Raw genomic sequence first — 25,367 nt, forward strand, 5'->3', positions numbered from 1 at the left:
ATGTTTTTTCTCATCAGTGTAGGAACTGACAGATTACCATCATCATTCTCTAGAAAGTGATGACCCCTCTTCCCAGAAGAACAAGGAATAACAAATATAAGCAATGTCTAAGAACCTCACATTTGTGTATTTTTTAGCAGATTTATCTGGCTCTTTGCTTCTTAGTCCAGCTGCACATTAGAACTTTCAGGGCAGAGTATATAAAATACCAACGCCCTGGTCCCTACGCCAGAAATTCTGAATCAATTTGTCTGGGTAGGGCAGATCCATTGGTGTTCTTCTTTAATTCATGGAATGGGTAATTTTGTGTATCAGAATCACCTGGGGAGTCTTAAACAATCCCAGTGTCCAAGTCATAGCCTAGAGTGATGAACAGAATTTCCTCTAGGGTGGGATCCGGGCAATACTATTTTCCAAAGGTCTTAGTTGCAGCCTAAGTTGAGACTTACCCTGAGCAAAGGGGATATTATAGGCCTGAACTGGCCTGTAATACCAGTCCCAGGAAAGATTATTAACAGCAATGAGGGTATTCTAGCTGGAACAGCTGCCATCTCCTCCCCATGGACTTTTGGCCGTGGGCTGTGAGACCTGACCCTCTGTGTCTATATCCATCCCAAACAAGCCACACAAACACTGGACTCCAGCACTGTTTAGATGACTAAAGAATCCTTCAGTTGTCCAAGGGTCAGAAAGAGTGTGGATAAGATCTAAATATTGTTGGGGGGATTGCTTTGGAGGTAAACTATAAGTAAAACTACTTGACTATCCCTCCTCTTTTGGACGTTGTGTGTCAGTATTACTGCATACTAACCCATGTGAGTGCTTCCCCCTGGAGTTGTGCAAAAGTGACTCTGCTTAAAATGTCCATCTTGTTGCAATGAAGGGAATCAAAATATGATTCAACTTAGAGAGTGGAGTCATCCATAATTTTAGCAGACCTTAAAGCATCCAGCCATATGGTACCAGTTTGAGTAAAAATGCCCTGTGATTTGCTATGTGGTGACCAGCTCAGCACCACGATGGCTCCCTCAAGATTGGATACGGGGCTTCCGTGAAGAACCCACCAGCCCTGAGTGCATTTCTCTGCAGGACTCACAACAGGGTTCACACCATAACTTGCCAGGTTGGCCTGGTCTGTTCCTTCTGAGTGACGCTTAAAACCATCTAGCTCTACCTGTACCTTGGAATAGATGTTTGGGATTTTCCTTTCCTTCCTTATTGCCTTCTTTAAATTGCTGTTTTCCCCTCAAATTTCCTCCTTATCCTTCATCTGCAGGCCAGCCGCACCCATTACTACTTCAAGCCCAGGCTCTAGAGACCCCAGTGGTCTCAAGCTCTGCTTCCCAGACTCACTTTCGGGGGAAATGGGAAGGTTTCCACTGAACAAATGGAAAGGATGCTTTCAAGGGCTGAGACACCCAACGCCAGAACCATGTACCTGACGTGGGAGATGCATCGGCTGTTCCCTGCTCATCACACATAGCGACATGCTGCACCTGAGCGAGAGTGTGCTTCAGGGAAATGCAGTGATGACTCAGAGAATGTGCAGAGGGAAAAGGCCCACCTTGTGCTGGGGTTACAGGCGGGCGCTAGTACTTACACAGAGGTTATCTAAAGTATTGTCGTGAGACTTCCATACTCTCTTCTGCATAAAAGAGAGAAAGATTGAAGGACAATATTGAATGTGATGTATGCCTCCACCACTTATTTAAACAGCAATCTGTTGAGGGATTCAAGACACGGTTTACCCATTACTTCATACCTGTTTTTATGGATACACGTATCTACTTGGAAAATAAAAAGTACCAAAGTACCACTGTTTGGCCCAATGCAAGTTCTATTCCCTGGCTCTCAGATGCAAAGTGGGGTTTTGTGAAGCCATACAGGGAGTCTGGCCCTGGTTCCCACAGATGGAGTTGGAGAAACTTTGCTGGTTTTCTTGCTTTGAGAGGCCCTGAGGCATTTTTCTCTATATTAGAAAATGTCATCCCATCTGGAGGAGCTGCAGTGAGAGTATCAGGCTGAGGACTCATCGGCAACAGCTCCAGTGACCACAGGGCCTAGAGGCCTGGCATCCATGCCAGGTGTCCCAGAGAAGAATGTCACCACCTATCACAGGTCTCCTAGGGCACAGCCCCAAAGATAAAATGTGCCCAAGTTTCCCAGGGTTGCAACTCTTCTTCCAGAAGGTCACCCTCCTCTTCCCTCCCTCTGAATCCCAAAAAGTCAGCTAGCTGACTCTTCAGAGGTAACTGACTACCACCCACTAACTTTACATTGCGTTCCAATATTCAGTAGAATGACCTGACCTCCTTCCCTCTAGGACACAGGCAGCCTCAGCTTTTGTCTGCAGCCCAGGGCAGAGTGGTCATGGAAAAGTGTGATCCATGGGACAGTGATCTGAGAGGTGTCCATGTCACTGTCCACGTTTCTGTGTGGCCTAAAGTTCACCACCCATCCCCATTAGTTATTCTTCCATGTTAGACAATGAAGTTGAAACAATCCTTGAGGTCAGAGATATTGTTTCAATCTTCTAATGACCATTGGGCATTTAGTGTGCACTCAATCATTGTATGTTGGATAAGTGAATAAATGAGTATCATTTCACTTAGGAACAGATTACTTGCTATCTCCTAAGCAAATATTAGCCTACAATAAAAAGATTGTTCTAAAGGTGTATATCAGATTATTTTACAACACAGCAGCTGTCATCTAAAGGTGTTAGTGACCTTTGTGAAGAGCCAGGAAGCTGTCATGTGGTGCTGAGAGTGACACTGAAGATGCCAGAAGCCAAGGGGCAAGAGAGGTTCTGAGAGGCACAGAGGACCCATGGAGGTAGTAATGGGTCCTGAGATCCGCCACTTGGGGAGCTTCTGTTCTTGCTCATAGGGAGATGCAAAGTATAGAGGTAACTGCAGGTTGTTGCTAAAAAGTGCTGCACCCACAAATAAGGGTAGACTCTGTTGGTAGGACATCGTCAGCTTATGTGGGTAATCTAACTGAGTAACTCTTGGCACCTGGGGAATGCTACAGATGCTGGTCTTTAATATACTCACTAAATAGGGCAAATAATAGGATAGTTTCCCTTTAGGAAATCCAGTGAGTGAAATGTCCCAAGGACTTAGAGTTCAAACTGTCCAGAACATCAGATAATGTAAAGGCCTGGACCTCACATTCCCAGTGGAACATGAAGTCCCATTGGCCAGCTACGTCTGACCTGTCTTAGAAATCTGTGAATGTCTTGAATGGCCATTTCTACATGAAGTGTATAAGAATGGCACTTCTCACCTCCTCCTTCTTCTCAAGTTCTCATTCATACCCAACCCTGGAAAAACCATCACCATGTCCTGAATCTACACTGCACCATACATATTTGTTTGTTGCCTCCGGAGAGGAAGGAATCACTTTCATAGATAGAAGGGAGGTCTGCACAGCACCCCCTTGAGGAGCTGAAAGAGTGGCATCAGAGTAAACAATTTTCCAGGTCAGCCCCTCCTATACTTAGACTGTGAATAAACTTTTGCTCCATCAGATTTCATTAAAGTTAGGAAATAGTAACATGATTTTTAAAATCTGGGTTTGAGTTGAAGATGACCCTATCACCTTATTATGATATATCTTTATGTATTCCAGCATCATGTCTTCTTTTACAACTTTGACACCCTTACATCTGCATCTATAGCTAAAGCACATCCATGAGGTCTATTTTGATGGTTCCTTATCACCTCCATTTCAAATGGTTTACCATTCAAAGAAGATCTTGCCATATATACAACATAGTGTTCAAAGTAGCAACATTGAAGGTGCATACTGAAAGTTTTTAAAAGGTGGGAGTGGGGTGTTGGAGGAAGTTTAATAATAATTACCCAGTTGAGAAACCACAGAATAACACACGGTGCATGAAAAATCAGTTACGTTATGAGAACTTGTAGAAAGTTATGCAATAATCACCTTTCTCATCCTGCCATATTTCCTTGGAGGGTTATGGAGAAATCTTTTCTGAAAGATAAAAGGATCTAAGTATATGGTTGGCCTGTGAGTCTCGCATTTCGAACCTCCTCCCAAATATTTCTACTGGGATGTCCCACTGTCAGCCCAAAGCCAAGGTGCCTAAATGAGAAATCATCTCCCTCTCCTCACTTGTACTTCTTCTAGAATTCAATCAGTGGTAGCTTAAAAATCATCTTTAGAACTTTTTTTTCCTCCTGTGCTTTTTTCCTAACTTTAAGAGGTTTTCCTTCATAATCTCTTTGACACCTCTCACCTCCTCTCCATTTCCACCAGTGTCACTCAAGCTTGAGTCCCTCTACCAGGGCTAGTCAATCAACACACACTTATCCCATGCCTATTTGGTGCCAGATATTCTGGCCAATCTTGGGCACACAAAGATGGACAAACCCAAGAGGGGTCTAGAGAGAAAAAGGGGATGCATGGAAGGATGAGAATAAAACAGTATAAGAAAGGCCTTAGTAATGGGCTCAAGAAGCCTAGGGAAGGAATGGTCAGGGTCAGGTCAGGCAGGGAATAGTCAGGGAAAAATGGCATTTGAGCTGAGCATTGCATGTTGAGTGTAGGTTTCTTCGGCTGAAAGACACTGAAGTCATTTCAAGGCCCCATGGCCACCTAAAACACTATTTTAAATGTGTCATTTCACATCTCAGAAGACTTCACTGATTTTGCATTATCTATATTGTGAGTTTAAACATATTAGCCTGGCATTAAATCCCTCCACAAACAACTCCAGTTTATGGAGGATTATGCCTTATCACATACAATATGTCTACCTCAACCATGGTTCTGGTTTTCGTGCCATTCTTTGTCTGGAGTAACTTCTTCCTACTTGTTTGATTGTAAACTGTCTTCTTTCAGTGCATAAAGCTGTCTGCATGCACCTGAGTCAGAATGACCTTTCCTTCCTCCAAGCTCCTGCATCCATCCTGACGGAGCCCCTTTTACAACAGTGATGTGCTGCATTGTACTGAGGTTAGGAATGTGGAACACCTCTCCCCAGGTGAGAGGATAAACTCAGAGGCATCTGGGCTTTAGCTATAACTCATCTGGGCTTTAGCCATAACAAATATTTGGTGAGCAAATAGTGACCTTATTCTTGGGGCACAGCAAGGAAAGTCACATCTCCCATCCCTGTCACTGGAATACCTCGATCAGCCAACGGAGGGGCATCCCACCGCAGCGAACACTTATCTTCCAGTTCTTGGATCTTTCGTGGCCTCCTCTGATTTCAAATTCCCTGGGGGTGAACCAGTCTCCATTCTCACTCTGTATACACTTCACCAAAACTCCTGTAAGACCAGGGTAAGTTAATCTTTAGCCCTCTTTGTTTTCAGACGGTGGGCTCCCAACACACTGGATCTGGACCTACCCAATTTGGTCTCAAGATCTAAAACAGGAGAGTCTAGCCTCCCCTTTCAGGTTTCAGAATCCCCAAACCTAGCCTTTAAGTCCCCTCAAAGGATATTTACTGCTTTGTGGCAACATTTCTTTAACCAACGTGCAACAACAACAACAAAATGATAATTACCATCAAAATCAACCTTTTAAAAGTATGTCAAAATCACCTACGAAGGAAAAGGAAGTGATTTTGAAGAGTGAGACCATTTCAATTTGCTAGGGATAGAGAACAAGTCAGAATCTCCTGTGGACTTTGGGGAACCTCAGGTTGGGACTAAGATCTCCAGTGGGGGCTCTGCGGCTCAGAACGGCACCACAGCAGCATCTGTGCCCTTTATTACACTTTTCATCCAGTTTAATGGCATTATCGAGCAGAGATTTTCCCATCCCTGAAATCATGGATAGCTGATATTAAAAATAATTGTGAAATGTTATCCAATGGAAAACTTAAGTTATGTATAAAAGACAATCTTATGCTTAACATCACTAGTCATTAGAGAAATGCAAGTCAAACCCACAGTGAGATACCATTTCACACCCACTAAGATGGCCACCGTAGAAAAGTCAGACAATAACAAGTGTTGGCAAGGAAGTAGAGAAATGGGAGCCCTCATACATTGTTGGTGGGAATATAAAACAGTACAGCCACTGTGGAAAACATTTTGGTGTTTCCTCAGTAGGTTAAACATGGAATCATCATATGAACCAGCAATTCCACTCCTAGGTATATACCCAAAAGAATTAAAAACATACGTTCACACAAAAACTTGTGCATGAATGTTCAAAACAGCATTATTCATAATAGTGAAAGAGTGGAAACAATCCAAACCGATGAAAAGATAAACAAAATATGGTATATACATACCATGGAATATTATATTATTGGGCAATAAGAAGGAATGAAGTACTAATACATACTATTATATGGATGAATCTTGAAAACATAATCTTAAGTGAGAGAGCCAGAACCAAGAGGGCACATATTATATGATTCCATTTAAATGAAATACCTAGTATAGGCCAATTTATGGAGCAGAAAATAGATTAGTGGAGAGAAAATAGATTAGCCCAGTTTAGGGCTGGGTGGTGGAGTGGGGTTAGGTGGGAATGGGCATTGATGGCTAATAGACATGGAGTTTCCTTTAGTGAAAAAATATTCTGACAAAAATATTCTAAAATTAGATTGTGGTGATGGCTGTACCATCTTGTGAATATACAAATAAAACTCAACATTGAGTTGTACACTCTCAGTGGTGAATTGTATCTCGGTTAAGCTGTTTAAATACTTTACCTCAATTATGTAGATTAATTCCTCGCAGCTACACCACGAAGCAGGTTTTTAATGATTCCTTTTTTAGATAAAGAATTTCAGGGTCAGAAAGGTCCCATTCTCTACTCGGCTGAATCAGTCCCTCTCGGCATAGCTGAGGCTGGGACTGAGGTTGTCTGATTCTGAATTCTGTTCTATCCTTAATACGTCAAGCACCTGCCCTGGTGAAAATCATCCAGAGGGAGAGAGGATATGAAGTTGGAGGCTGAGGGCCTCTTCCCTTTTATTTCTTCTTCATTTCTCTTTGGCCTCCCCATGGACACTTTCACGTGGGAGTAAGCACCTAAAATGTATGATTTCTTAAAGTGTGAAAATAGCAACTTAGGGATCCCTTCCTCCTCTCAAGCCAAACCATTGTCCCAATTCCTTCAACTCTGTGTAATTCACATGGATAATTCCAATACTTCTCGTGATCCCTTCAGATAGGAATTGCAAATAGACCATAAAACCCACCTTCTTTCAATTTCTTCTTATGTAACATCCCCTTCACCTTACCACAGGTCACAGGAAGTATCTGAGAGTGAAAATCCACTTTTTCATATCTGCGTTTTCTTTGCCCTGAAAGAGAAGATGTCTTCACTGTCTCATTTTCAATTTCGCACGTACTGCTTCTCCCATGCTGAGTTTGTTCCTATAAAGGTATGGAGGAACTTAGAAAGCTTTATTCCATAAATCTCTAGAGTCAAAGTCTTTCTTCCAAGTGGCATTTTTGATACATAACTACAGAATGTCTACCTCTACCTCATCCCTCAAATCTCACACAAAAAAGAATGTGTTAACAGAGAAATTGGGCTTCAGTAAAACTGTCTTAGCTCCCAGTCCAGTCAGCCCCCTTGATTCTTACATGACAATGAAACATACAGCTGCAACATGTTCTGAAGGGGACCTCCAGTTATACTATTTCACTGCAGTTAGGCAGCTGGAACAAAGCGAGAGACTGTACTTGCATCTCTCTATTTGAGCGCTGGTTAGTGAGCAGAGAGAGAGAGTAATGATGGGGGAACCTAATGGAGGTGACGTCTGTCTTCTCTTTGTGTTCTCTGCTTTGCTTCACTTCTCCCTCACATCGGCTTTCTCCTTAGCTGAAAGAGGAGTTCAGGAAGCTCTAGGATAATCTGCAAGTTGCATGGTGGGGAGGGCTGCTAGAGACCTGATTCCACAGCAGCAGGGGTGAAAGGTCTTCAAACTAGCTCAAGGAGGATGTGTAACTGATGCTGACCCTCCAGCCAACGTTTTAGAGCTATGATGGGAAGAGGGGGAGCTGTCCGTGGTCCAGTTTTGAGGTAGTAGGCTAGTAGAACTGGGATGAACTGAGAAGGATGGTGTGGGCCTAATTCACGCTCTTGCTTTACAGATGAAGAAACTGAAGCAAAAGCTGTCAAGTGACAGGTCCAAGCCCACACAGTCAGAAGAAAAATGACAGACTTCTGACTACCACTCCAGGCCATCCATGGCGTGCAACCTCCGACTCTCTGTGCAGCAGGAAAAGGGTCTGCTAAATAATATGTGGGTTGTATATGTGCCCTTTATATGAAAGCAGACTATTTCAGTTCAGCAAAGACAGCATCACTGTGGTAGCCCCTGGACCCATTGGGTCTGGTTTAGATCTGTCACCAAGTTACTTGTTTGTGGAATTATTTTCTTTCATACACATTTTGAAAATGGACCAAGTCATAGACGTTTTCCAACAGTTAGTAAAGCTACATAAAGCAATTAGGGAAATGGATTTATCAGCAAAAACACAGAGTAAAGCACAGGAAATTAGCTGCATAATTATTGAGAGTATACTCCCCTTTTCTTCTTTACCTCTTGACTTAACTTTTCTCCGTGGGGCTCTGTCACTATGAGTTAAGTGGAGTCTCCATCTGCCTCTCTTTCTCCCTGAGAAAATAGAAGAATAGAATCACAGTCACAGACATGCAGTTGCATTGTGTATATTAGTGCTTTACGGAATCTCCATTGAAATGTAACTTCCCCATAAGCCTGTCTAAAGCACAAAGAAAAATATATAATGCCTAGTCCTTAAGCACGAAGAATTAGATGGCAAATCTTAGACTCATCTTATATTTTACTTTTCATTGTCCCACATTAGTAAAACAAACAAATAATAGAAATCAGCATTTTATTTATGTCTCAAGCAGCCATGTGTTGAGTGCTTAATAGATGCCAATTGTACATCTACTAATGTACAATGAAAGGAAGTGAGTTAAGGGAAACCCTATGGTGGGCTTCACAGGTGAGACACATGTCCTGCACAGCACCTAGAATGAAGTTATTTGTACATTTGTGTTGAAAGGTTTAGTAATGTGACCAAGAGTTTTGTCCACCTGGGTTTAGACAAAGATATTAGAATCGAAGAAACTAACAAGAAGTCTAATCAAGAGAATGGGTAGAACTGAGTCCTCCAAAACCTTGATTTCAAATAGTAATTAAGGACTGACTCAGTAGATGTTACAGCAGGGGATGTTCTGCAATTTACAAGTTAATTGACTGTGGACATGCATCTCAGTATGTTTGTTATCATTCACATGTGTTTTATTTTCTAAGGTAGGAAGATAAATTCATTTCCTGGTTTCTGTGTTCAATGCCTACCATCAAATGGCCACCATCTGATGGTGCCGAGTGGGGTAATACAGACCCCAGGAAGAAATATTTTCCAGACTCCTCCTTCCTAACTGCTGCAAACTCCAAGTAGATTATGAGCATATATCAGACCAGCAAAGTAAAAAGGCTCTTTCCTTCAGTCAAACCCCAAACGGACGCATTGGTTGGAAAAATAATCCCACCTTCTGGTCTTTAGACTAAGCAGTTACTGAGAGGGTTTTCATTTCCTCAAGATCAAAATGGCCTCATGGGACAAATGTTGATGACTAGACCTTATCAGAAGATCAAACAAGTCACAACTTTGCAAGTTGTCACCCTGTTGTTATTTAACAAGATAATAGAATCTCAGACAAGAGGCCTACAGAGATTTCTAAACTTAAGAAATCTTAAGTTTAAGAAATCTTAAAACTTAAAGAAATGTCTAAACGTAAGAAAGTAGAAGACTTGGATAGTATAGCCGTGGGCTAAGGAGAACCACTAACAAGACAGAATTGCAGTTCTTAAAGACGCAGGTTAATCGTTTGACTCCCTCTCACTTTCTCCCTCTGTAAGGTGGGTTCACTAGGCAATAGCAGGTCACCCAGCCAGGTATGGCTTTCTGAGGCTCTCCGCACCTCCTCTTTCACCCAAGATGCCAAAGTGGTGGAATACTCTAGAAGACCAGGATATTTCTGGTTCTCTTTCTCATTCCTCTCTCCTCTTCTAAAGGTCCATGCTCACAGCCCAGTGAGAAGAGATCCAGACATCTCTTCCTTGCCTCTCCCACATTCCAGTTTGGCTTGGCACTAAAGCTCTGATTACAACCTTGGACAGTCCAGCAAATGCAGAGTTCTTTCTTGCTCTCTGTCTCTATCTGTTGCTTCTGGTTATATCTTTCCTGGGTAGTAGGTATGTTGGATTTACCTTTCATCAAATCTGTTAGGCCTAATATTTGTAGGGAGAAAAAGGAAATACATTGAAGTCCATTCTAGTCTTTGGAGCTTCTAGTAAAAGGAGATTTGGTGCTTAAAACCCACTAATTCATAATATAGCGCTATTGTATTTTACTTTCAAAACAGATTGGCTGAGCAAGGCAGGATTTAACTATTTCTGTGTCCCCAGGCTCTAGTGCCCATTTAATAACACTGAAACCCCATAACAAACCCTAATAAATACTATGGCAGTCAGATTACAATGTAAGGTTATTTTTTAAAAATTGTTATGTTTGGTATTAACCTCTAGAAGTAAATATGACAATTTTAAATTTAATACTGTTTTCTCAAAATCTTAGTAGAACTAAGTCCCAGCCATTGAGAACAATTCACTAAGTGCCAAAAAGGGTGACCAACTGCCCCAGTCTGTTCAGGACTAAGGGGTATCCAGGATGCAGGACTTTCAGTGGCAGGACTTGGAAAGTCCTGGGCAAACCGGGTCGAGTTGGTCACCTTACTTCACAGCCTACATCCAAAGGCAGTGCACCGAACCACCTATGCGACCGTCCAAAGTATTAGTGGAACAGGTTATGGTGGCCCTAGCTCTTCACTCATATCCAGGCTACATTTCTTTCCAAAAAAGTCAAGTTGGTGCCTCTTCCCTCACTGCAGAGTAAATGAAAGCATCTTGTGGAGGAAAGAGCTAGTGATTGTGCACTTTCCTTATCCAGTGTCATCTCACAGCTGTCCCTGTCAAGTAAGACACTTCCACACTCTTATCTCTCCTCTCTCATCCACTTCCCCAATCCTGAATGGGCTCAAGCCAGCAGCTCTTGAGTGGGAGTAGAGCCAAGAGAGAATGAGAGAAGACCCCGATTATGCCACCTCTCCACTGCAGGTGTTCCAGACCAAGCTTGCTCAGGCGGAAGGCAGGGAGGTGCTTTGAATTGGAGAACATACTTAAGTTTTAATACCAGGCCTGAAAGGACCCCAATAACTGGAAAAAGACTCTTGTTCCTGTGAAAAGGGAACAGAAAAATGCTATGACCTGCCCAAGATAGGAAAAACTCACCTAGAAGGTAGATTTGAAAGGGGAATGAGAGAATGAACTTACTTTCTGTTTACAATTTATAAAAACTAGCCATTTTAATAAACCAATAATATAAGGTAAAGGAATTTTCATGAAAAACAGATAAAACTCAGAGGAAAAAAAATTAGGTCCTGGGCAGTTAAGAGCTATGATATAAATGCAAACAATTTACAATCCTGGCTCCAAATGGGTTGCTTTCTAAAGATTTCATGGCTCTCAACTTGACTGGTAAGCTTGACTAGTAAAAAATTAACGAAGATCTGTGTTCCTCAAAACTTTAGCAAAATTTCTATTGACCCCCAGGGCAAAATAGAAGTGGCACAAACAGTCTTACTCCTGATTTTGGCAGGGTCCTGCAGGTACATTTTCTCCTTCTTCCCACTCGAGGCCAGTTGGCCAGCAGCGTTGCTGTTGTCTAGGGGTAGGCAGGGGAAAAGATAGAGTTATGCAAACAGCAGCTGACATGTGAAATGAAAAGCAAGCGAGGAATTTTATGAGAGAGTATAATATAGTGGAAATAAAACATCAACTACGAGCCAGAAACCCAGGAAAATCCACTTAAACCTCTGTCCCTGTCTCTTCCTCCATAACATAGACCTACTATTGTTGTTCTATATTATCACAGAACATCAAGTGTTAAAGTTTTTTGAAAGTGCTTTATAAGCTGTGTATTACAAAGTACAATACCATAATTTATGGCTGTGTAATTGTAAAAATACATAAGAAATATATCAATCTACCGCTGAACATGTGTTGAAAAGAGTTCAATTCAGAAGTATCAAAAAAAAAAAAAGCAAGTGAGGGAATATGGGTTTGAATTCTGAACCCCCTTGCACTATACACTTAGACAAGAAAGAAAGTTATGGCAAGGGATCTCAAGCAGGTGTCCAGAGCATTCTCTACTTACGAGGGACCACTTTTAAAGTACATACAAAATTTCATTATACTTTGGAAAAAAGTAGTTTAGAATTTATGTATGGACACACAGACCTAAATGAAAATGTCATAATGATTAAATACAAATATTTAGTGTTTTGAAAATAAGCATTCTTAAAATGGATGCAACCACTTTTTTCTTTCTTCCTGAACAATATTATACACATTCACTAATAGTGCAGCCATGTAAATTGGCAAGAATGTAAGACATATAGATTAGTGAAAATTAATAAATTTTAATTGGACTCTAAAATCTTGTATAGATCTAGTGATTCAAAATCAGAAATCATGTGGAAAATGAAATCTAGCCCTCATTGTCTAGAGAAAAGTTGTTCCTTAAACCACTACTAAAATGAACAAGATTTCAGGGGTCTGATTAGAAGTAATATATACACGTTATTGGAAACTCAGAAAATAAAAATTGCATGAAACATCACCATCTGGAGATAGCCACAATTAACTTGTCAGACTTTTCTTTTGCATATTTTACTGTTTAAATGACACTTTTTCATTACAATAGTTGAACATGTTTAATATTTTGAGTATATACACATACCTTTAAAAAACACAAATAAAAATGTAAACATCACCTATATTCCAATGACCAAATTCAACTACTGCATATATTTTTATGGATATACTGACACTGATTTTCCTATATATCTATATCTATGTCTCCCTCTATATATAGATTGATAAATATGTATAAATAAGGATTTATAGAGATATAAAAACAAATAATGCTTATATATATTTTTTCTTTAACACACACATACATGCACACACATACACATACAGTCTGCTTTATTCATTTAGCCTTTAGAACACCTCTCCAAATTAATGTTTCTTGACCTAGGAAAGAAGCCACATATTGAGGATGGCAGTATCTTGGTAGCATTTAGCTCTGGACTATTACACACGTGAGATATAAACCATTTTGTTGAAGCCACTGTATTTTTGGGCTTCTTTATTAAAGTGTCTTGGCCTATATCCTGACTGACATAGTAGCTAGGAAACTATTACTGTCCTCAAGAGACTGCAGGCTGCAAGAAGACAATAAGCAGTGCCTTATAAACTGAACAGGTGTGACTACTTCACTTTGCTGCTTACCTTTTTGATGCATTTTTCTCTGACATTTCATTTTTACTCTTGACCAGGAATGCCCTTTCTTTTTTTCTTAAAAAAAAATAATAAAGTTAATTACTTAGAGCTGTAAATATAATTCTCAAAGCCTTATATATCAGTAGTTTTCAAGTATTTTTTTCAGACCTTAGTTCACAAGAATGGGGCAAATTTCTTAACTACCAGCGTAGCAGTGTGAGGTTGATTTTGAGCTATATTTTACCCTGCGTAGATTTGGAGACTATAGGAGATTTTTTTCCCTTTTCAAGTGTTCTTATGTAAATTCAAATGCTCTGAAGTTGGGAGGCATTCTCAACTTTAATATGGAGAACAGCCATTAAATAATCTCTGTATTCTTGCAGTTGTAACACAAATCTTCTCACTTATGTTTAATATAGTGCCTGAAATTCCCAGAGGACTTAAGGAAACAGAGTGGATTTTGTGTTGTGTTTTGCTTTCTTGTGTGTGATATGAAAATGTGTGAATGTGCGAAGACCACTGGTGCTGGGCAAGTAGCTCAGTGCTGGCTTACAAGGCAGGAAGGGCCAAAAAGCCTTGCTCTTCAAATGGAAATGCTATATTCAAGAATGCTGGATCTACCATATGATCCAGCAACCCCACTCCTGGGCATATACCAGGAAAAGATGAAGACTCTAATTCAAAAAGATACATGCACCCCAGTGTTCATAGCAGCACTATTTACAGTAGTCAAGACATGAAAGCAACCTAAGTGTGCATCAAGAGATGAGTAGATAAAGATGTGGTATATCTATACAATGGAATATTACTCATACATGAAAAAGAACAAAATGACATTTGGCAGCAACATGGATGGACCTAGAGATTATCATATTAAGTGAAGTAAGTCAGAGAAACACAAATATCACGTGATATCACTTATATGTGGAATCTAAAAAAATGATACAAATGAACTTATTTACAACACAGAACTAGACTCACAGACATAGAAAACAAACTTATGGTTACCAGAGGGAAAAGGAGTACGGAGGGACAAACTAGGAGTATGGGATTGACAGTTACTACTATATACAAAATAGATAAACAACAAGCTATATTCACCGTATAGCACAGGGAACTATACTCAATATCTTGTAATAACCTATAATAGAAAAGAATCTGAAAAAATATATATATATAACTGAATCACTTTGCTGTACACCTGAAACCAATACTATATTGTAAATCAATTAATTCAATTTAAAAAGAAAAGAAAAAAAGAGAATGCAACGACTGCCCCAGTGGCACCTTGACTTTCTATTCTACTTCACAGCCTGAAGCAAATCTCAGCCTCACTGAGGTCTTCAATTCACCAAGATTCCCCAGAGGCCTGGGCCTGGTGCACTGATGCTTGGCTAAGCTGACAGCCGAAGTCCACTGGGCCACTGTCGCTGTTTGGCCTCGGAGCCAGCTTGGCAGAACCAAAGCCGATGTGGTCACTCCTCTGGTTGGCAGAAGTCAGATGACTGGGCTTTTGCACATAAGCTACATGCTTGGTCGTTCATGTGGAAAACTACAGACTGGCAGAGTAGGGACACTGATCTATGGGGCAGTGATTGTGGAAACGAACCGTGGTGCTGATTGACCAGTCTGGGCCCCTCATGGGAATGCCCAGGTGCCTGGTCTTTACTGACGGAGGCTGACATCATGATTCTGATGCAGGGGTTATGGCTGATCGCCAGGCTCGTGACTCCTGCTAGAAGCTGGCCCATTTGTCCCACGTGGCGGGAGCCACACTGCAAGGGGCTTTGCCTCTACCTGCTCCTGCCTGATCAGGCTTCAAGATGCTCTTGGGTTTCTGGGCGGTGCCGCAACATGGTCTATACTTCTGCTTACAGACCAGCTGACTCTGGCCATACCACTGTGACCCTAGAAAGTCATGGGTATCTTGAGTCTGGCTGCCTGGACCACTACAGTCTGACAGTGATGTGCCCTTTAACAAAAGAGCTCTTCACAATGCACTGACTATCTGGCCCACAACCCTCATCTCCTGTCCATACACCTCTGTAGGGCTCTTTGGTTACTGAAGGCAGCTGTCTCCAGAAAGGGATCAGCTCCTTCCTGGATAATGATCAGGACAAAAGTGGTGAGGGGTTAATAGTATTACATAGGCCAATTCTGAAAATCCAGGATTCTGTTTGAACATTCCTGGGAATGATGCCTCATTCTTTCCCCAACCAGCCTGGAAGGCACAGCCTTGGAGGGCCTAAGGGATTCAGATTTAATTCTGGTTATTTTATGAAAGTGCCTTTGCCCTACTTGTATCTGACTATTCTGAATGAAAGGTATGAGTGGGAATAAGAAACGATTGGAAAAGAAATATGAAGTCCCAGCCACTGGAATGTTATACACATATTTTGCAGCAGTGAAGGAAGAAGAAAACTCCAGGCATCTGAGGAGGGAATCCCATAAGCTCTAGAAGGTACAGGGGATGGAGGTACACTAATAATATCCATCTTTCAGAACTTCTCTGAATCCTTCTTCCAGAAGGAAAATGCTTGGTACAGCTCTCACACTACAAAGATGCGGAATCTACTATTCACCAGATACAAGAAAAGGAGCTGGTCCCAGCGTCTGCATATCCCATGCAGAGTCCCTCCAGACATCACCCCCACCCCCATTCTCAGCCATTCTATGGTGGGGGGTGAAGAATGAACACCATCTGGTTGGTGTCACAGACAAAGAGGACAGATCAGATGGACTGTCCTCTGGAAGTGTCTGCCCTCCAAATCAAGGACTAGACGCAATGAACAGAACTGGGAACTTTAAGGCTTACAGTTGGCCAGGGGCCCACCCTGGAGATACTGTCCACCTTCCCCCTGGCTGATGTATGTCCCATTAGGGGACCTCAACCACTGTAAATGTTTCCCTTCCAGGGGCACCATGTGTGCCCTTGGGATTGTACTTCTTGTGTGAAAGCCAGGCATTCACTTGCCTCTCTCATGCAAACGTGGAGAATTACACCTTAGGGGTGCTCATTAGAGACCTAAGGCATTTATGGTTTATGAAATTCATTAAATGCAGCAGGAAATAAATTGAATGGACTTTGCCCTAGCCTACATTGGTTGGATTAATCAGGGTGGCTAGTGGAACGGTATCTTCATGGGGAAATTTGCCAGAATCTGATGTGTGATGTGAATTTGTTGGGCGGGGGAGGGTGGTTCTGTGGCATTTCCACATGGCTGAGAGTATCTTTTCAAGGATGTTTGAACAGCTAACAGCTTTGGAAGCTAGAGATAGTGTTGCCTTCCAGGTCAGAGGGCAGATTTGTTTCATGACCAATATAAAATAGAGAATGTCTCCCTCCTTAGAAATATTCCAGAATAGTAAAATCTTCTTAAATTCCAGCTAATGCCTCCCTCATGGATAAGTTTTGTGCAGGTTTGCTAGTAACCCCCTTCTAAGACTGGGGGTATTCCTCAACTTGGGCAGCTTGTGTGTGCCATATTACTAACCCCTATGTGGGTTTAAGGAGACAAAAAAACTGATGCACCTAGCCTATATCTCAGCAATTTCATTTATAGGAATTTATACAAGAGGTATAAAGGCATAGAGCCACAGAAAAGTTTCTACAAGAATGTTCATTGCAGCTTTTTCATATTAGCCCCAAACTGGAAACACTTGCGGTGTCAATAAATAGAAGAAAGTATACACAAAATATGGTATAGTCCATACAATGTAACCTATTTTGTAACAAAATGGTATAAACTACTGATATATTCAACAATATGGATAAATCTCAAAAACATTATGCTGAGTGGAATAAACCTTACACCAAAAGAGAACATGCTCTAAAATCATATATAAAGTTTTATACCAAGCCAAATTAAGTTATCATGAAAAAAAAATAAGAATAGTGGTTGCCACTGATGAGTGAGGCATAAGCATATACCAGAAAGGGCATAAGTGCTTCCATGATGATGGTCATGTTCTGTATCCTGATAAGGATTTGGATCACATGGGAGAATACATTTATTAAAACTCATCAATGGTACACTTAGTATTTGTACATTTCATTATAAACTTTATCTTGCAAACAAGTATTGAACTGTAGTTAATGATGTACATGCTGAAGTATTTGGGGAGAAGTGTACTGACGTCTGCAACTTTGAAATGTTTCAAACTTGAAGATGGGTTAGTGGATATATAGAGAAATGGATAGATGGAAAGAAATCTGATAAAGCAAGAATAGTACAATGTTAATTGTGCAACTATGTTAAAGTATTCTGGTGTTTACTGTAAAATTCTCCCAAGTTTTCTCTAAATTTAAATTTTCCATGATTCAGCGTTGGAGAAAGAGCTTTTAGAGAGAAAGGACAGATTATTTACCAAGAAATGACCATCACAATAAAAGAGGAATTTGCATCAGTCAGTCACAAAACAGATTCTAGAAGACAATGTAGTAAACACTTTACTAATGAAAAATAAAAGTCAACCTAGAAATTTTAACCTTGGGTCTATCAAAAAAAAGACAAATTTGCACATACAACACTTGAAAAATTTACCACTTAGAGACCATTCATTAAAAGAACCAAAGGATTTAATTCAGCTAGACAAAAAGCAAAATCAAAGAAAAGAAACAATGATGAGTACATAAAATGATTTTTAAAAACTTTAATTTAAGTAAATATCAACTGCAAAAATCATAATATTAATGGTTTCAAAACTGTAATTAAAAGAAAATAAAATGTTAAACAATAGCTAAATGGTAGAGATGGATGGTCTACCTGTAGTGAATCCATGCTAAGATCCTTATCATCTTTGGGGATTGGGGCATGGTTAAAAAGATTACAGAAATTTATCTCTAATCGCCAAACCAGCAGGGAAAAAAGGTAGAATACAGAATTCTATCTCAGCCCATTTGAAAGTAGGAAAGGACACAAAAACACAGAAAAATAAAGATGAACAGTGATATAGAATCTATAAGTCCACATATATTAGGAATCAGAATAAATGTAAACAAATAAAATTTAACTATTAAAAGATGAGGATTATCAGAGAAGTTTAGAAAAAGCTAAGTGTTGTTACATGAGGCCTAAAACAAAGCTGCAAAAAAAGGGCTTAATGCAAAGGGAGTAAAAAACCTCAAAAACATAAGTTCATGGAACACTATCAGCACCCTGAAAAAGAGATTTGAGATCAAAAGCATTAATAGGGATAAAGAGGAACACTGTATAATAATAAAAGGAAAAAATCCACTAAGTTATACAGTCATGAATAGCCTCAAAGTATTTAAAGTAAAACAACAGAGTAGTGAGGAGGCAAATACACAACCATGTGGGAGAACTTACCACATCTAAATAGAAACCTGATAGAAAGAATATAAGCTACTTTAGAAGATTTAGAAGAACCAAACAACAAAGTTGTGCTTGATAAAGACTGTTTATGGGGAGAGGCCAGATCCCAAGAAATAGTTCAATGCACACTATTTTTAAGTGGCACAGAACACTCACAAATACTGACGTAAATTAGGATGCAAAGGAACTTTCAACAAATTTTAAAGAATTGACGAGGTCAGTTTGTTAAAACTCATCCAATCATATCTTAACAGTGATGAGTGCTATTATAGAAAATTATAGCTCAATAAAGCTGACAAGGAAAGTAAAAATGTGCAAGATCTATTTAAAAAACTAAAACTTTGTTGAAGAACATAAAACGTGATCTGAATAAATGAGTAGTTCATTCTCCATGTAAAACCCTCATTCTACCCAAATTTATCTCCAAATTGAATGTATTTTCAAAGTTCCAGTGCAGTTGGGGAGGTATTAAGAGGAAATCTTGATTGATTCTAAAATTCATGCACAGTGAGGGAGCCACAATTACTGAAATTCTGAAACCTCCTTTTCTCTTGCTTCTCATTATATGTTTTTACTTTTTTCTTTGTTAAAAAAGAAGTATAACAAGTAGGAATAGAAAATTTTACTTTAAAGCACTGTAATTAAACCGACTTGATAACACGGTATTGTGAAGTAATTATATTCCAATAAAGATCTATTTAAAAAAATAAAATAAACTGACCAGCATTTCAGAGTAGAGTCAGACACAGATCTGTGAATACAGGAAAAGGCACAAGAGGGCATTAAAATCACGAAGAAAAAAATGTTGGTGTTCATAGGCACATGAAAAGATGTTCAACATCGCTAATCATCAGGGAAATGAAAATCAAAACCACAATGAGATATCACCTCACATCTGTCAGAATGACTATCATCAAAAAGAATACAAACAGCAAAATTGGAAAGAACGTAGAGAAAAGGGAACCCTCCTACCCTGTTGGTGGGAATGTAAGTTGATGCAGCCACTGTGGAAAAAAGTTTGGGGGTCTCTAAAAAAACTAAAAATAGAATTATCATATGGCCCAGCAATCCCACTCCTGGGCATATAGCCATAGAACACAAAAACACTAATTTGAAAAGATACATGTATCCCAATATTCACAGCAGCATTATTTATGCTGCCAAGATATGGAAGCAACCTAAGTGTCCATCAACAGATGAATGGAAAAAGAAGATGTGGTGTATATATATACTATGGAATACTACTCAGCCATAAAAAGAATGAATTTGCAGCAATATGGATGGATTTGGAGGGAATTATGCTCAGTGAAATAAGTCAGACAGAGAAAGGCAAATACTGTATTATATAACTTATATTTGGAACCTAAAAAAACACAACAAAATAGTCGAATATAACAAAAAAGAAGCAGACACAGATATAGAGAACAAACTAGTGGTTACTAGTGGGGAGAAGGAAGAGGGGAGGGGAAATATAGGGATGGGAATTAAGAGGTACGAACTATTAGGTATAAAACAAGCTACAAGAATATATTGTACATCATGGGGAATATAGCAAATATTTTATAATAACTATAAATGGAATATAACCTTTAAAAACTGAATCACTATATTGTACATCTGTAACATATAATATTGTACATCAACTATACTTCAATTTTTAAAAAAGTGTTGGTGTTATTCCTTGTAATTACTATCTCACATCATACACAAAGAAGTGAATCCTATGTGAATAATAGCTTTAAGCATTTAAAAGCACTAAGTACTTCAAATATTCTAGAAGCAAATATAAATATTTTTAAAATCTTGAGATGGAAAATATCTTTGTACATTATAAACAAAACCTAGAAGCCATAAAGGAAAACCTTGATAGATCTTACTACATAAAATTTTCAAATTTCTCTAGAACACAATATGTAATAAACAAGCCTAAGAGAATAACATCAAATGAGACAAAATAGTAACCATATACATAGGCAAAATGTTATATATATATATATATATATATATATATATATATATATATATATATATATATATATTCCTATGCTTCTTCAGCATGGTTTAAAAAAAATAGCAATACTGGGCAAGGCTTACACACCAGCCACTTTTATTTATTTATTTATTTTCATCAGCCATTTTTAGAAAAAGGAAAACAAACAACCAATAACAAATGAAAAGTGCTTGACCACAACAAAAATGAGAGCAATGCAAATTAAAGCAGAATGAAATGAAACTTTTTACAATTATGTTTGGTAAAATGTTAAATGTTTATAATGTCTGTGCATGATATACTGCTTTAAACTAAGGGAAATGTAACAGTAAGAATAGATTTATGATATAATGTGTTAGTATATGATATACATGTGTTAATACATGCATAGAAAAATCTAGAAAGATATACATCAATCAAAATTTACAAAGAGCATATATTTTAAAATTTTAAAAACAATAAAATTTTTGAAAAAATATAAGTCTCACTGAGCTAAAATCAAAGAATCCAGAGAGCTCTGTTCCTTTCTGGAAGCCATAGGGGATAATTCATTTCTTTACCTTTTCCAGCTTCTGAAGGCTGCCCACATTTCTTGGCTCATTGCTCCCTGCCTTCATCTTCAAAGCCAGCCACATTGTATCTCTCTGATCATTATTCTATAGTCACATATCCCTCTCTCCATAGAAGGAAAGGTTTTCTGATTTTAAGGACCCCTGTGATTTGATGGGGGCCACCCAGATAATCTAGAAAAATCTCCGCATCTCAAAACCCTTAACTTAATCACACCATCAAAGTCTCTTTTGCCAGGTGAAGTAACAGATTACAGGTTCCAGGGACTAGAAAAAGGACATCTCTGTTTCTGTTGGTATAAAGTTTTCAAGAATCTTATCAATCTCTGATGTATGTCATGGGGATCTCCTCCATTAGACAACAGTCTCTTCTACAGATCTTTCCTGTATACTCACATATCTATTTTTCACTTCTGCTAAGATGGTTGAAGGTATCTATGGGTCACAAACTTAACCTCTTCAAAGAACATTTTATATGACTGAATACCCTGAATTTTCACTACTTCTGGGGCATTAGCAAAAAGTTATACAGTCACACTCTGGGTTGTCACTGCAGAGCACATTTTCCTGACAATGAAGCTCCGAATATGAGCATCTTTTGCAATCTGAATAGGCTAAGAATTTTCCAAATCATCAAGTTCTTATTCCTTTTGTTTAGCAGTTCTTCCCTTGACTTATCTCTTTCCTCTCACAGTTTACTCTAAGCAGCAACATGAAACCAGCTGCACCTTTATCATAGTACTTAGAAATCTCCTTAGCTATATATCCAGAAAATTCTGCTTTCCGCATAACTGCAGGATAGAATTTCACTGAGCTTTCTGCCACTATATAATAAGGATCCCCTTTCCTTTAAATTCCAAACACATGTCCCTTATTTCCTTCAGTGACACCTTTAAACTGACAGTGGTTTCATGACAATTTACACATTCTCTAATATGATATAGGTTTTCTCTACCATGTTCTTCACTTCCAAGTCCTCACAAGCAGAGTCTTCAGCACCACCTTTCTACTAACAAACTGCTCAAGGCAATCTAGACATTCTCTATCATTCTACTTAAAATTCTTCTTATAACCCAATTTCCCTCTGGCCATTGCCCAATTCCAAAGCCACTTCCACATTTTCAGGAATGCAATATAGCTGCACCCCACTTCCAATGACCAAAAATTCTGTATTACTCTTTTATTGCTGCCATAACAAATGACCTCAAATTTAGTGACTTAAAACACTTTATTGTCTTACACTTGTGTCGGTTAGAAGTCTGACAAGGGTCTCTCTGGGCTAAAATCAAGGTTTCAGTAGGTCTTCATTCTTGTCTGGAGGCTATAGAGGAAAATCTATTTCTTTTACTTTCCCAGCTTCTAGGAGCCACCCATATTCCTTTTTCCTCCCCTTCATCTGCAAAGCCAGCAAATATTGCATCTCTCTGTGACTATCTTCCATAATCGCTTCTCCCTCTCTTCACAGCCAGACACACTTCTTCATTTTTTAAGGCCCATTTGATGATATTGGATGCACCACAATAATCCAGGATAATCGCCCCTTTCAAGGTCCCTATCTTAATTATATCTGTAAAATCCCTTTTGCCATGTAAGAGAACAGATTACAGGTTCCAGAGATTAGGATATAGACATCTTTATGGGGCTGTCATATTATTAATATTTATTATTATTAATTATAATAATGAAACTGGCCTTAAAAACTCATTTTAATATCAAAAGCAAGTAAAATTGTATGCACTCTTACTTCTTTTCCTCTTGAGTTTTCCCAAAGTAGAGTTGTTTCCAAGATCCACAGTATCTAGAAAAAACAGGTGGTGAGGAAACAAAAATGAAGTTATAAATCTTAGAATGATTCATACTGCAAAAGGCTTGAATTTATAAAGATGTTTGGGTTATCATCTGTCTCTTCCTTCTAAAGGAACTAAACCTACTGAATTGAGAAGTGAGAGTCCAGGATGAGCCCTGGGTCTTCCTTTATTTCTTAATGGGACATTGAAAAACGTTCTTCAATACCTATGTACTTCAGTTTACTCAGGGATATCTGTCTAGTTCTTAAGAATTTTGTTAGGATTAAATAAGATCTTATGTACAAAACTTAATAGGATCACTATATAAACAAGTGACATGCTGGAGAACATCTATCAAAAATATGTGGTGGGTTAAGAATAGTTGATCTGAAGTCTCTTCTCCTGACAATTAAGTGACAGGACTAGTTGTCTTTTGAGAACTTTCTAAGGTTGTGACAAAATGACACTATTATCTACTAGTGGACATACACTTGACTTTCTTGGGTGACAGGGATAGAAAACATTGTAAATCACAAGGCTTTATTAGTAATATACTGATGTAATAAACAATATACTGCCATTTTAAAAGTGTATTTCTACTACATCATCCATATATAATCAACATGGGCCATCCCTTAGACACAATTTTATAATGATCTCTTGCTTCCCTGCTATTCCCAAAAGGATCAGGTCAAGCAAATGCAGAGATCAGGATACTGGGATGGATTGGACCACCTGCCACCACCCAACCTGCGTCTGTGTTACCAGTGGAGCCACCCCCATCTCACCACACTCAGGTATCCTTACCCATCATGTCACTAGCTTCTTTACTTTCAGTACTTCCTTCTGGACCTCCTGGCACATATTTTGAGAAACACATAACACAGGAACACTTCTCATTTCCAAATGTTGGTGGCTCTGCTCCTAGGGCAAAATTGTGAATTATGAAGACTTTTCATTTCCCTAGTGATCCTCTTTTCCAAACCCTTGTTGATCCCACTTTTTCTATCTCTTCCTCTGAAATCTTTCATTTATCCTCCCTACACCTGACTCTTCCTTTAAGCCTCCATTTTCCCCTTTCTCATCCTTTTCTCTTTACCAGAACTTTGTTTCTGCTTTTTTTCTTAATGCATAGTTACCTTGTCCATTATAAGATAGTGGGCTAGAAGTTAGCTCCTCAGAATCTCCTTCTGTATTCATCTGAAGAGCTTCTAGTTTGCCAGATACTAAAGAGACACAGGAAAATTACCATCCACAGATCCTGAGACAGTGATTAGGGAAGAATTCCTGGGGCTCTCATAATGCACACTAATATTCTGAACTATAATGAACTGCTTTCTAGCTCCAGTGCTGGACACCCCATGCCAAACAACTAGCAAGACAGGAACACAAACCCACTGACTAGCAGAGAGGCTGCCTAAAATCTTACTAAGTTCACAGACATCCCAAAACACACCACCAGACACAGCTCTGCCCACCAGAAAGACAAGATGCAGCCCCACCCACTAGAACACAGGCACAAGTCCCCTCCACCAGGAAGCCTACACAGACCCCTGAACCAACCTTACCCACTGGGGACGGACACCAAAAACAATGGGAATTACGAACCTGCAGCCTGCGAAAAGGAGACCCCAAGCACAGTAAGTTAAACAAAATGAGAAGACAGAGAAATACACAGCAGATGAAGGAGCAAGGTAAAAACCCACCAGACCAAAAAATGAAGAGGAAATAGGCAGTCTACCTGAAAAAGAACTCATAGTAATGAATGATCCAAAACCTTGGAACTAAAGATGATCCAAAATCTTGGAAAAGATGATCCAAAACCTTGGAAATAGAATGGAGGAAATACAAGATACACTTAACAAGGACCAAGAAGAACTAAAGAGCAAACAAACAATGATGAACAACAAAATAAATGAAATTTAAAATTCTCTAGAAGCAATCAATAGAATAACTGAGGCAGAAGAATGGATAAGTGACCTGGAAGACAAAATAGTGGAAATAACTACCACAGAGCAGAATAAAGAAAAAAGAATGAAAAGAACTGAGGACAGTCTCAGAGACCTCTGGGACAATGTTAAACATGCCAACATTCGAATTATAGGGGTCTCAGAAGAAGAAGAGAAAAAGAAAGGGACTGAGAAAATATTTGAAGAGATTACAGTTGAAAACTTCCCTAACATGGGAAAGGAAAGAGTCAATCAAGTCCAGGAAGCACAGAGAGTCCCATACAGCATAAATCCAAGGAGAAACATGCCAAGACACATATTAATCAAACAATCAAAAATTAAATACAAAGAAAAA

General features: G+C 39.2%; 1 protein-coding gene across 20 annotated transcripts in view; it reads right to left on the reverse strand.

The window, feature by feature from the left end:
* The window catches only part of LOC116756319 (nuclear body protein SP140-like), an 87,828-nt gene that overhangs the window by 4,020 nt on the left and 58,441 nt on the right, over nt 1-25,367 (reverse strand). For 6 of the 20 annotated variants that reach the window (XM_032636591.1, XM_032636590.1, XM_032636594.1 and 3 more), the window contains 10 exons: nt 24,203-24,289; nt 23,871-23,987; nt 23,015-23,074; nt 13,391-13,456; nt 11,679-11,759; nt 8,546-8,620; nt 7,193-7,297; nt 5,158-5,300; nt 3,952-3,999; nt 1,601-1,645 (listed from right to left, as the gene is read on the reverse strand). In XM_032636591.1, the coding sequence (XP_032492482.1) occupies nt 1,601-1,645; nt 3,952-3,999; nt 5,158-5,300; nt 7,193-7,297; nt 8,546-8,620; nt 11,679-11,759; nt 13,391-13,456; nt 23,015-23,074; nt 23,871-23,987; nt 24,203-24,289 (827 nt within the window). The remainder of the gene's footprint in view (nt 1-1,600; nt 1,646-3,951; nt 4,000-5,157; nt 5,301-7,192; nt 7,298-8,545; nt 8,621-11,678; nt 11,760-13,390; nt 13,457-23,014; nt 23,075-23,870; nt 23,988-24,202; nt 24,290-25,367) is intronic. The other 14 variants (XM_032636600.1, XM_032636601.1, XM_032636598.1 and 11 more) reach the window with 8 other exon arrangements.

Source organism: Phocoena sinus, chromosome 7, assembly GCF_008692025.1.
Source record: "Phocoena sinus isolate mPhoSin1 chromosome 7, mPhoSin1.pri, whole genome shotgun sequence".
Lineage (NCBI taxonomy): Eukaryota > Metazoa > Chordata > Mammalia > Artiodactyla > Phocoenidae > Phocoena > Phocoena sinus.